The sequence below is a fragment of the Heliangelus exortis genome, chromosome 10 (assembly GCF_036169615.1).
Source record: "Heliangelus exortis chromosome 10, bHelExo1.hap1, whole genome shotgun sequence".
NCBI lineage: Eukaryota > Metazoa > Chordata > Aves > Apodiformes > Trochilidae > Heliangelus > Heliangelus exortis.
The window spans coordinates 1,624,304-1,637,825 of NC_092431.1; the positions used below are offsets into that span (position 1 = coordinate 1,624,304).

At 51.1% G+C, this 13,522-nt stretch overlaps 1 protein-coding gene across 1 annotated transcript in view; it reads left to right on the plus strand.

Moving 5' to 3' along the window:
• Positions 1-296: 296 nt before the first annotated feature.
• The window catches only part of GFRA4 (GDNF family receptor alpha 4), a 55,097-nt gene continuing 41,871 nt past the window's right edge, over positions 297-13,522 (plus strand). Inside the window, exon 1 of the mRNA XM_071753146.1 lies at positions 297-1,178. Within this exon, the coding sequence (XP_071609247.1) occupies positions 1,139-1,178 (40 nt within the window). The 5' untranslated portion in view covers positions 297-1,138. The remainder of the gene's footprint in view (positions 1,179-13,522) is intronic.

Consider the following 13,522-nt stretch of genomic DNA (forward strand, 5'->3'; position numbering starts at 1 on the left):
AAGAAGGAGAAAGGATGGAGAGGAGAAGGAGAGGGAGAGGAAAGGAGAGGAGAGGAGAAGGAGAGGGAGAGGGAGAGGGAGAGGGAGAGGGGGAAAAATGAAAGGAAAAAAAAAATTAAGGGAAAAGGAAAAACCAGAAACAAAGATCATCCAGTTCCCACCCCTCCTGCATGGGCAGGGACACTTTTCATTAGATCAGGTTGTTCCAAGCCCCATCCAACCTGACCTTCAACTCTTCCATGGGACATCCACAGCCTCTCTGGGCACCCTGTGCCAGGCTCTCAGCACCCTCACAGGAAACTTTTTCTTCCTAGGATCTTATCCCAGTCTCCCCTCTGTCAATTTAAAGCCATTCCCCCTCATCCCATCCCTCCAGGCCCTTTTCCAAATCCCTCCCCAGCTTTCCTGCAGCCCCTCCAGGCACTGGAAGATGCTCTGAGGTCTCTTTGGAGCCTTTTCCAGGCTGAACACCCCCATCTCTCTCTGCTCCATCCCTCGCATCATCCCCGGGGCCCTTCAAGATAACCTTTAAGGTCCCTTCCAAGCCTTCTAGGAACCCCCCCACTCCTCCTTGTCCCCGGAGACCGGGATGCGGGGCCGGGCAGGAGCGGGGCCGGGCTGCCAAGCCCCTCCCCGCGGAGCCGAGGCGGAGGAGAGGCGGAGGCAGCCCCGGGGAAGGCGGCGGGGGCTGCGCGGCTGCCGGGGCACGGCGGAGCCATCGCCCGGGCGGACAGAAGTTTGCTGCCGAAAAAAAAAAAAAAATTTAATTAAATAAATATATATATAAAATAATTAAAAAAAATTAACCGGAATACAGCAATTAAAAAAAATAATTAATTAATAAAGGGAGCTTCTTCTCCACCGCCTCTCTCCGCAGCTGCTCCTCCCCCGGAGGGATGCGGCGAAGAGCGTCTGGCGGGAGCCCGCGGTGCCCTGCGCGGCTGCGGGAATGAAGCGGGAGCGGAGCGGGGCTGAAGCGGCCGCGGTGTGAGCCCTGGCCCCGGGGGGGGACGGCGGGGCCGCCCCCCGCCCTGCCCAACCTCCGCGCATCCTCCGGCACCGCCTGGGCGGGCCGTGCCGGGCCGGGGGGTCCCAACCGTGCCCAGTCGGTGTGATCCCAGCCCTGCCGAGCGGTAGGATGAGGGGCATCCTCTACTTCTGCACCCTGATCCTCCTGGGTGAGTAGCGCGGCTCTACGCGGAGAGGGGAAGCGGGGGACACGGGGACACGCAGAGAACTTTCTGCTGGGGTTCGGTGCCGGGGACCTTTCGGCCACCCCGGGCACGGGAGGGCTTCTCCAGGGCTAGCACCCCAGGAGCAGAGGGGGCATCACCCCAGGAACAGGGGGGGAATCACCCCAGGCATATAGGGGGCATCACCCCAGGAACAGAGGGGGCATCACCCCAGAAACAGACGGGGTATCACTCCAGAAGTAAAGGGGGCATCACCCCAGGAATAGAGGGGGCATCACCCAAGGAGTAAAGGGGGCATCACCCCAGGAGCAGAGGGGGCATCACCCCAGCTTTCTGTTGTTCTCTTTGCTCTGGAGCCGAGAGCTGGGATCTCCTGTCCTGTTGTTGGCCGCGGGAATAGCTCCTTTTACCTCGGGAATGATGGCACTGGATGCCGGGGATGAGCCTGGGGGGATGTCTGGCGAGTAGGGATGTGGAGGAGTGGGGACAGATGTTGCACGGGAGGTGGTGGTGAAGCTGGAAAACCTCGGGGTTCGGGTGTCCTGACCCGAGTGTGTCTGTGTGTCTGTGCTCTGGAGTTCCCGATGCAGATTTCCTCGACCCCCATCTCCAAACCTGTGCTGTTCATTTTTATTTTTATACGGGGTGGGGGGAATGGACCCCAGGTGTGTCCTTATCCCTGTCTGTGCCCCCTTCTCTGCTGTCGCTGTCCCCGGTGGGATGTGGGGATGTGCTCTGCAGCACCCCTGCTTCCAGCATCCCCCTCTCATCCTCCTTCTCCCCAGCCTGGGGCAATTCCTGCCTGCAATTTCCGCGGCTCCCTGGTGGGAAGGGGCTGCAGCCCCGGGGGCTAGTAGCACCCGGCAGTAGGTAGCCACAGCTGGAAGATGCTCAAGTGCCTGGCTGCAAGCCCTCAGGGTACTATTGCCCCTTTCCCCCCCCCCCCCCCCCCTTCCCCCTTTCTTATGCTCCTTGAAGATAGCAAACCCAAGTCTGGGCTTAAATAAGCGAGGAAAGGCTGTGGGGATGCTGTGTAGGATGCTCCTGTTCTTTTCGGGTGGGCTTTGGGGGAGGAAAAAGGTCTTGGGATGGATGGAAGTGTCTGGGACATCCCAGCACGGCCCCGCGCTGCCTCCCGAGCATCCTTCCTGTCAGCTCGCTGCCCGCGGATCCTTTTTCCTTTATTCCTTGGGTGGGAAAGGCTTTGTCAGAGCTCCAGGTGACTTCTCTTCCCGGCTGTCCCTGTCACTAGATGTCAGCAGCAGCAGCTCTTGCAAGTCCCAGAAGGGGGGAGGAGGGGGTAGGGTGGGATTTCGACCCCCAAAGAGGAGCCATCTCCAGTCAAAAGAGTGAGATCTGGAGAAGCACCGAGCCCTGGATATGCCCCAGGTTGGGACAGCTGCTGCTTGGCAGGGGCTGGAGCTGTGCCCTGGGCTGGGAAAGGTCTCAGCCCCCTTTGGAGATGGAAATTTTCCCTGTGGTGTTCACAGGGCCTCGGGGTTGGGATTCGGGGTCTCTGCAGGATCTGTTTTCCAAGCTGTTGGGATTGACTGCCTGGCTGATTGACTGGCTGATTGACTGCCTGGGGGACTGATTGATTTTCTCTAGAGAAAGTGGACTTAAAAGAGAAGATGGCAGCTCTCCCATATCAGCAACACACCTGGGACTGGTTCTAAGGGGACACCCACCACCTCCACTCCAAGCCAGAGCAAAGGCATCAGCTCCTGTTCACCTCTTGCCCTTCTGACCCTGGGGTCCCCAGAAGGTTTTTTTTTGCATCTCCAAACTAGCACTTGACCCCTGCAGGCTCAGCACCATCCCAGCAATTTCATTTAATGCCCTGAGTTTGTTCACTAGAGATCTTCTAGATGTTTCCATCACCATGGGCTGCTCAGTTAGATGGAGGTGGGGAGATCCTTCAGCAGGATCAGGGGTGACAGTCTGTGCAGCATGGCAATTCCCAGCTCCAGCCATGCTGGGTTGAAGTCTGAGCACCTTGCTCTGTGTTTCCATGTCCCCTGCAAGTCTGGGGATGATCCTGGGTGCAGGAAGCAGGGCTGGGAGAAATGAGGGCTCTCTGAGGTGGGAATTGGCAGTTTCATAGAATCCTAGAATCCTAGAATGGGCTGGGTTGGAAGGGACCTCAGAGCTCCTCAAGTCCAACCCTTGCTCCACTCCCACTGCAGTTCCCAGCCCATGGCACTGAGTGCCACATCCAGGCTCTTTGGAAATATCTCCAGGGATGGAGAATCCACCCCTTCCCTGGGCAGCCCATTCCAATGCCTGATCCCCCTCTCCATCAAGAAATTCTTTCTCATGTCCAACCTAAACCTCCCCTGGCACAACTTGAGACCTCTTGTGCCCTCTTGTCTTGCTGAGAGTTGCCTGGGAAAAGAGCCCAACCCCCCCCTGGCTCCAACCTCCTTTCAGGGCGTTGTAGAGAGTGATGAGGTCTCCCCTGAGCCTCCTCTTCTCCAGCCTCAACACCCCCAGCTCCCTCAGCCCTTCCTCACAGGACTTGTGCTGGATCCCTTCCCAGCCTCCTTGCTCTTCTCTGGACCTGCTCCAGCACCTCAATCTCCTTCCTGAGCTGAGGGGCCCAGAACTGGACACAGGACTCAAGCTGTGGCCTCCCCAGGGCTGAGCACAGGGGCAGAATCCCTTCCCTGGACCTGCTGGCCACGCTGTTCCTGAGCCAGCCCAGGATGCCATTGGCCTTCTTGGCCACCTGGGCACACTGCTGCCTCCTCTTCAGCTTCCTGTCACCAGCATCCAGCCTGGACAGAGAGCTGCTGCTGGCATTTCAGCCCTTTGGTGGCACAGTCACACAGGGTGACCTAGGGCAGGCAGCTGTCTGGACATGGCAACTTAGATAGTTTGATTTTTTTAGTTTATTTTCCTAAATAATCTGCCCCCAGGTCAGCTCATTGACCTGTCTCAGCCACATGAACACCAGTGGCAAGGACAGAACAGGAGCACCCAGCTGGGGGTGAGGACATGGCTTTGAGGAAGCTCACTGATATCTCAGTGTCCCCTGATATTTGCTTGTATATGTGGCATGGGCTAGAAATCCCACCCAAGGGACACTGGTGGGGCATTCAGGAAGACTTTCTGAAAAAAAGCAACCCTCAAGGAAGCCCTGAAATAATCAAATATAAATAATATAATTAATTTTACAAGGAGATGAGGTCACACCTGTAGCCACCTCTCAAACCATCGCCCATCCCTTGTGCAGCTTTTGGAGGACACATCGGTCCCTGTGCCAAGAAAATAATAATTAAAGGCTAAGAATGAAAAATCTGGGCTAGAGTTGAGAGCTGTAATTTGTTGGGAAGTCCCTGTGGGACCAAGAGTCATTTCTGGACCACTGCGATGGAGAACAGGATCTTGGAATGGCATCTGGGCTGTCTGCTGCCAAAAACTGCCTGGACCTGGCAAGTTTTACTCCTTTTAGTCCTTAGCACAACTCCTGGCATATGTTTCCCACAAGCTCTTCACAGATGCAGACACAAGAGATTGCCTGCCAGATTTTCACCTGGTTTGGGAACACAAATCCTGGGGTGGAGGAGAGAAAAAAAAAAAAAAAAATCTCTTGAAATTTGCATCTGTGTGGATGGGAGAGGGAAAAGCTCCTTAAATCAGTGCCTGAGTCCGTGCTGACAGGAGCAATCCATTTCTTGCATCAATAAGAATGTGGTATGTGTGTCTCTTGGTATTGTTGGGGATATTTATGTCTCTCACTGGTGGTGGGGAGGAGAAATAAAGCTTCATCCTCAACAGGCTGTCCTCAAACACTCTACAAATTCCTCTGCTGGGATCTCACCACGCCCAGAAAATATATTTTTTTTTCCCCCAGAGCTCTGGGACCTTAAATAGTAATTTCTGCTGGGTAAAAATTCATACTAGTTAAGTCTAATAATTGGTATTAATTACTGTGAACAGTGCTTTATTTTGCTTTTAGAGAGGGAAATGTCTTGTCTGCTCACATGGCAATTTTCACTTCTGTCCTGCCTGAAATTCCTTTCATCATGTTCACACAGGACTTGATCATTTTTGTAGCTTTCCACTTGGTCATTTTTAAGCATGACTTTTAATGTTGCTGAAGTTTGCTACCTTTCAAAAAAAACCCTCACAACTCTGTGACCAAGATATCCATGATTTCTTGTTCCCTCCAGCTGACTTTGTAGTGCTTTTGCTTCTTTAAAAAGAAAAGAAAGGAAAAAAAGAGACCTCTTTCTTCTCAACCTAAAAGTGGAAGAGGACAAACTCCAAGGAAGCTCTCCTGCTAAAACAATTTTTTAGAAGGGCACATTTCACTGAAAAAAAAAAATAGAAAAGGAACAAAAGTATGAAAAGCTTGTTCCTGACATTGAGTTCAGTGGAGTTCCCTTGTTTCTGTCACCAAAATCCCCTCTGCTCACACCTCCTGGCACCTTCAAGCCTGGGGGGACTGATGGTGGAAGCTGAGGGATAGTGAGGGGGGGAATAGGACTGGGGGGACATTTCCAGCACCCCAGGTTCCATCCCTCAACTCTGAGACTGCCAGGGGGAGGGACACTGAGTTGGAGGAAGCACAGGAACCTGCTAAGGTCACATTTCAGTCACCTCTGACTCCCCCAGGATTTCGGTCTAATAACAAATAATGCCACAGCTTGATAGAAATGAAGAAAAGTTTTTATCTCCATGAATATTTCCAGTATTTTACCAGAGGTGAGCTGGTTAGAAGTCCAACCCAGCTCTGCCTTAGGGATCCTTCAGCCCCCAGCCACAGCTTTCCTACCCCTGGGAATGACAACCAGACAAGGAGCAGGGCATGGCCAGACCTCTGGTGCTTTCCCAGGACTCTCCTGTCCATCTGACAAGAGGTGTTGGGGCTGGGATTTAGGTGGCTGCAGCAGGAATGAATAAGTCCCAGAAACGGAGCCCAAATAAACTCTTGAGCCCCTGGACCACAGCTTGACTGTCCTCATGGAGTAAAAGTGTTTCCCACTGGCTGGATCTACATTCCCCAAAGCTCAAAACTACTTTGGGAATGTCCTGTCACTCCTGAGTTTCCTCTCTTCCCACCTCTCTTCAGGCAAGTCATAGAATCCCAGAATCCTAGAATTGGCTGGGTTGGAAGGGACCTCAGAGCTCATCAAGTCCAACCCTTGCTCCACTCCCACTTCAGTTCCCAGCCCATGGCACTGAGTGCCACATCCAGGCTCTTTGGAAATATCTCCAGGGATGGAGAATCCACCCCTTCCCTGGGCAGCCCATTCCAATGGCTGAGCACCCTCTCCAGAAAGAAATTCTTTCTAATGTCCAACCTAAACCTCCCCTGGCACAACTTGAGACCTCTTGTGCCCTCTTGTCTTGCTGAGAGTTGCCTGGGAAAAGAGCCCAACCCCCCCCTGGCTCCAACCTCCTTTCAGGGAGTTGGAGAGAGTGATGAGGTCTCCCCTGAGCCTCCTCTTCTCCAGCCTCAACACCCCCAGCTCCCTCAGCCCTTCCTCACAGGACTTGTGCTGGATCCCTTCCCAGCCTCCTTGCTCTTCTCTGGACCTGCTCCAGCACCTCAATCTCCTTCCTGAGCTGAGGGGCCCAGAACTGGACACAGGACTCAAGCTGTGGCCTCACCAGTGCAAAAAAAAAAAAAAAAGTCCCTCTTCTTCCTCCCCAGGCAGCTCTTCCACACACTTCCCTTATCCAAAGCCACTTGGGAAGCAATCTGGATGAAAGATGCAGCCAGAGTTACTTGTGCAGGGGTTTTGATTTATTGTCTCCGACTGGAAAATCCTGTCTGGGATACCTGCTCCCCCCCAAATTCCTGGACAGAGTTATGAGCATCACTCCTGGGCTGGGGGCTCCTGTGGGTTTCACATTCAGGGCTCCAGTTTGGGGAGGAGAGAGGGATGGGGCAGGTTTGCTGAGGCTTCTTCCCAAGGCAGGATCAAATTGCTCATCTGTCACACAGCACCAGGTGAAGCCATGCATTCCTTGTCCCCAAGGCCATGGCAGGCCAGGCTGGGATGGGATTTTAAACGGGACCAGATGCTCGAGGGCTGTGAGTGAAGAACCTGAGGAACTGGGGAGGTTTGCTCTTTGCTGTTACTTACACAAAGCAGAAAAAGGCCAAGCACATCACTCAAGGCTCAATGTGAATAACTTCTGTCCAAGCTGCTTTAACCAGGAGTGTCTCGTGCTGCAGACCTCTCAGGAGGCTTTGCACACACACGTGGGAATGCTCAGCTCTTCAGATAGCAGCAATGGGAACACCTCTGGAATTCCCTCTTTCTGTTACTTCACATCTCTGGAGGCTTTGAGCTGAACTGGAACCAGCAAACACTCAGGACAGGTCTCAGGAAGGCTCCAGGGTGCCTTCAGAGAAGGTAAATTTAAGCACAATAATCAGGTTTTGCTTCAAGTTCTGCCTCAGAAAAGGCTGGGGGTGCCTCTGCAGCAGCCAGCTGGGAAATCCCAAAATCCTTGATTAATCCTTGATTAATTAATGTGTGTCATTAATTAATGGACACACAGGGCAGCTGCAGCCTCATGGGAAGGAAGCCTTCACTTGGATGATAGCTGTGAACGTTTTGGAGCAAACCTGGGGTCTGGGCCAGCACTCCTAGAGGGACCATGTTGTCCTGTCCTTGGGAGTTTTACATAAGCAGTCAAATCACTGGTAAAAGTTGTTTAATTTCTCAATTCTTTTTTTATACTCTGTCAGCCTTTAGTCACCACTTTGCTTGATTATTTTTTTTTTTTTCTTCCTACTGCATCCCCCATAAATACCAGCTCCCCCATGACTGCAGCTCACCTTTTTTTTTGTGTCCAGTGCTGAAACCTTGGGGTGTAACCCTGTGATTTCATCAGTGGTACCCAGAGAAGCTGTGGCTGCCCCATCCCTGGAAGTTTTGAAGGTTGGATGGGGCTTGGAGCACCCTGGGCTGGGGGAGGTGTCCCTGCCCATGGCAGGGGGTAGGGGATGGATGATCCTGAAGATCCCATCCAACCCAAACCAGGCTGGGATCCTACAGCCTGCATCACCCCAGGACCTGAGCTGGCTGTAGATGGAACCATTTGACTTGCAGCCAACCTGCCCCCTTCTTCAGGTTCACCTTAGGGAGGAAACTCAGAGCTCCTCAAAGCTCCTTGTCTGCTTGCCTTAGGAGAAAGAAGCCTTAATAACAGAGTAGGTGTTGCTGCTGTGATTTTAACTCCCGTGCAGGCAGAGGGAAATGCATCTCCCCATGACAGCCTTCATGGCAACATCTCTCAGATATTCTACAGCTGACTCACTTACCTGCAATCTGGAAATAGGGAGCAGATGTCTCCTGTAGCACTGAACATTTTTTTCCCCTCTGTTGCTGTCTCTGTTTCCCTTTGATGTTGGCTGTGTACAGCACAAGGCACCTTAAAAAGATGTCACAAGGCATGAGGAGACATAAATCTGTGCTGGCTGAGTCTTCTGTAATAAAGGCTGCAGGTTGGGATGATGTTTGCCATCCACTAATGGAAAGGAGAGCAAACCAGGCTGCTGAATTATTAGACAGGGCTTGGAATGAATCAAATCTCTTTGACCTGTTTGTGTAAAGCCCCAGCCAAGACTGAGTTTGCCTGAGTGTTTCCTCTGCACGGTGAGGAATTGCTCTCCTGCTTGCAAGGGTGAGTTGATTCATGCCCTGGATTTGACACATGAGTTAGAACAATTTCATGGCAGATTTGTTTGTGGTTTGTTTTTTTTTTTCCTTTTTTTTTTTTTCCATTTTTTTTGCCCTTTTTTTTTTTTTTTTTTTTCTTTTAATATATCCTTTATCCAACCAGTTCTGTTTGGTTTCTTCCTCCTGATAAGGGAACACAAACCCAGTGAGGTTTGAGACCCAAAGTGCAGCCTCAGTCTGCCTGGCACAGCCACCTCATCCTTTGCAGAGAGGGCAGAGGCAAAGTCATCCCAGCTGAGCTTTCCTTCCAGTCTGGGAAAAAATGCCCTGGGGGTCACAGCCTAGAAATACCTTCAAGGTAACATGGAGGAGTTTTTCCCTGCTTTGCAAGGAGCTGGAAGGAGGGGGAGAGAGGAGGAATTTCAGCTGGGTGTTGGGGATAAAACCAGGTTTTATCCCCAATGGTTGGACTTGGTGATCTTAAAGGTCTTTGCTAACCAGAGCAGCTCTGTGATTCTGTGACATCTGATTAGTTGTGGGAAGGAGAAGAGCAGGTTTCCCTTTAGGAATCTGATGGGATTGCTTGGAGGCTTGTCAGGTTTTGTAGGCATTAGGAAAGCTGAAAGCTGTGCTGCCCTAAGGAGTTCCTGCAAGGGGGTGGGGTGCCCTGTTCCCTGTTCCTGGTTTTCCCTATTTGATTGGAAAGCTCATACCCTTTTTGTGATGATTTAGGATGGTAATTACAGGGGAAAACTAAAGGAAATGTCCTGAGACCCAGATGAGGAACTTACTCTAGGATCAAGCCTGATGGGGCTCTCCTGCTCTTTGGGGAAAAAGATCAGGAATTGTGTCCAATTTGCAACACAAGATTTTCCCACCTGGGCCAGAAGGTTTGGGAAGGGAACAGCAGAGAAGGTCCTGAGCTGGTTCTGGTCTGGAGAGGTGGAAAGTGGAAGAGAAAGGGCTCCTGAGAGGCTGGATAAGAGATGCAGACGAAGGGAATCCAGGAGCTGGGTGGAGGAATGTGTAGGATCACAGAGATCCGAGAGCTATTCCAGAGCTGGGAAAACCCTGGGAAAAGCTTGGATTCCCAAAAGGTGCCATGAGTCCCTGCAGGGGGAGTGCAGGGGAGGTGACAGCTCAGGGACACATCCATCAGCATGGAGACAAATCCTGGGAAACACAGCTTCAGAGGCACTGGAATTTATCTCCTTTTCCTGATCCCACCTCCCCCTCCCTCCCTGCAGCCCCAGCCTGGCCAAGCCTCACTGTGCTGGAAACCTCTTAGTAATTAAGCACCTGCCTCCAGGGGGTCCAAATCTCTGGTTGGGTTTGTTATGTGCTATCAAATTACCAAGAAGTATTAATTATAGTCTGAAGGGCTAGAGAAAAAAAAAAACAAACAACCAAAAAAAAAAACCAAAAAAAAAAACCAACCAAAAAAAACCGAAAAAACCCACCAAAAAAAAAAAAACCCCAACCTTCCTTTCTGCTGCCCCCAGAGCCCTGACAGTGACATGAGGCAGGACAGAGGTGGTGGCACTGGCTGCTTAGTTCAGGGAGAGCCAAATCCCCATTTCTAATGCCCACAAATCCCCATTTCTAATGCACACAGGGTTGGTGCAAACCCCCAGCCAGGGCTGGAGATGTGCACAGGGCCCATCAGAAGTTCCTTGCAGCAGCTGTGTTGGCTCTGGAGGGTCCTCTCCAGCAGGCAAAGCCTTTCTTGTCTTGCCTTTTGTAGTTCAGATGACCTGGTGGTGGTAGAAAAGTCATGAGAGGAGTCTGAGGAAGGTTGATTTATCCAGGGTTGAAAAGGGAAGGAAGGCACAGGAGAGAACATGCTCACACTCTATAAATACCTTCAAGGTAAGAGTGGAAGGGAAAGAAGAGGATTAGTCACACTTCTGTAAGACAGAGAGGGGAGGAGAGAGGGAGCAACAGCATGAAACAGAGGAAGAAAAGGTTTTGAGTGTTAGGAGCAAAATTTGAGGCTATTTCCCTTTCTCATTTTCACAGGGAGAAGAAATTGAAGGGTTCCATTGGAGCTTGGCTTGAGGCTTGATGCCACTTTTATTTTGTTTTACTTTTTTTTTTTAGGAGAGTTACAAGTTGTGGGCATGGGGATTAAGCAGTGGATCTCTAAGTAGGGTTTGCAGTCCTAGGAGCATCCCTGGACTGATCAAGGGACCTGTGTAGCCTCCCAGAGTGTCACCACATGCCAGGTGACCCAGCTGCCTCCTGTACTTGGAAGTGAGGGCTGGCCCAGGTGCTTTTTCCCTGCACTCTGTACATCCCCCCCACACACTGAAGGTACCATGGAAAGATGGTGATGCTCAGCCAAGGATCTTCATGGTTATTTGCTGCCAGAGCAATGGGGGGTGGCTCAGGGATGGATGCTGAGTCTGGCTCAGCCATGAGCCTTGGCCAGCCCTGGGCTCTGCCTCTTGTTACTGGGTGCTGAGGAGTTTTTTCCTCCTCTCCAATACATCCACTCTGCTCCTGATGCCTTACACCTCCTCTCAACCTCTCCCCATCACCCAGATCCTCCCTGCCACCTCTTCCTCCTGGTCCCATCCTCCCTGGGAATGGGGATGAGGAAGGCAGAAGCTTTGGTGTAACCTCTCAGGGTCTTGGCTCCAAGTCAGGCTGGGACAATCATCCCCACTGTCACCTTCCATTATGCTGGGACTCCAAAGTCAATGTTTTCCAAAAAAATCCGGGCAGCTGCTGCCAAAATTCTTCCCTTGACTCTTGGAGCAAGTGCCAAGAACTCTTTCTTTCCCTAACAAGTCAGCTGGCCAAATGTAAGGTGTCCCTGGGGAAATCCCTTCAGTCTGGCAACAATTAACAAGTTGATTCAACTCAAGGTAAAAACAAATGAAGGTTCCTGAGAAAATGAACCTGGTGTCTGTCTGTCTGTCAGTCTCTCCACCTCCAAATAATTTTGGAGCCCCATGGCTGGGTTGGCTTTGTCTGATAGAAGTCTCTGGAGATGCTCAGATCCCACAGCTTGATGTGAAACTGGCTGTGGAAAGGGGAATGAGCTCCTGGTGTTCCCAGTGTGGGGAAAGTCAGGGAAGTTCTCAGCAGGAAAGGTGCATGTGAAAGGAGGTGCAGAAACCCAGGCTCCTTTTTTGCTGCTCCTCAGTTTTTTCCTGGCTGAGCAGCAAAGTGAGAGATGCAGATCTGCTCAGAGCTAAAGAAATGGCTTGCTGGGACCTTGCAGGGACCCATGAAGCCTGAAAATCCAGGGAGAAACAGCAAAGTGAGGACTTGATGTGGCTCCAGGGCTGGAGCTGAGCAGTGTCAAAGGGAATGGTCCTGATGCCCAGGACCTTGGTGCTCTGCCAGGTGGGCTGCATTGCCCAGAGATGGATATCAGGAGGGAAATTTATGGGAACTCCCCCAGGTTGGGTTTGCTTAACATTGGTGTCACCTTGAACACACCAAGGATGCAGGGAAATTGCCCAGGGATGAAGGCAATGGGGCAGAGTGTGGGCTGGACCTCAGAGATTCCATGGGGAAAGGGCAGGATGAAGTCCACTTCGTTGGACAAAGGGTGTGCAAGAAGGAACACCTGGTTGTAGGGTTGTAGTAAGACTTTTCATTAGCTTCAGCCCCCAGCTGCTCTCCTTGCACCTCCTTGAGATGCTGCTGGGCTGAGATGTGACACCAGCTTCCTGCATCTCCATCACCTGACGTGTGGGGTGGCAGAGGTTAAGGGCATGGCACCCCGTGGTCGATAGCTGCTGACCATAAAAGATCTTCTGACAGATTGCAGCAAAGAAGGGAGAGGGATGGAGTGACCTGGCTGATGCTTGACTTTGCTTCTCTGCATGGGATTTGTGTGCACCCACCTGAACCTTCCTGCTCCTTCTCCTGCCCCATAAATCCAGGGGCTGGGTGCTTTGGTTCTGCCCCATGGGATTTCCTAGAGACAGAGCAAGGGAAAAGATCTGAAGGGGATGGGGGAAAAAAAAAAGGGTGGGAAAAAAAAAAAAAAAAAAAAGAGAGGGGGAGGGAAAAAAATGTTTCTTCATGGTGCTTTTGTTTTCTAACAATGTTGACATTATGTGGAGTAACCGAGTATAAAATCTGCCGATTGTTTGGGAGCTGATGTGCAGAGGAGATGTTATTATCTGAGCCTTTTATGCCTCTTTACCCTGTCTGGATCAGAGGAGATAAATGTGTAGATAGGAGCTGAGGCTCCCATCTTTATTTAAGCTGTCAGGTACTGCTACGTTATTTTATGCTGATTGTTATAGAAAACCTCTAGAAAGAGATAGATGTTTCTCTATTCCCCCCCCGTTCCCTATTTTAATCTCTAATTTAATAATAAAAGAGATGTATTTCCCTATATTATTTTTATTTGTAACGTCAGCGCTTCCCGCTCGCTCTTCTCTTTCAAATAAACACTCACGGACTCAAAGCACTTAAAATATGCACATAATTAATCTTCTCCCTTCTCTTTTGGGCTCCCTTTTAACTGTTATTGCAGCCAGACTTTAATTTACGCATTAATGCAAAAAAAAAAAAAAACCTCTTCAGTGTGAAGCAGGTTCCCCGTGGGGCTGGCAGGCTCAGTGAGTACCTACACCTGGACGTATGGCTGGAGTTGGGTCCAAGCCTCTCCTCACACCTCTCCCACAGCTCACAAGCCTGAAGTAAAGCAGGAGTAATCCT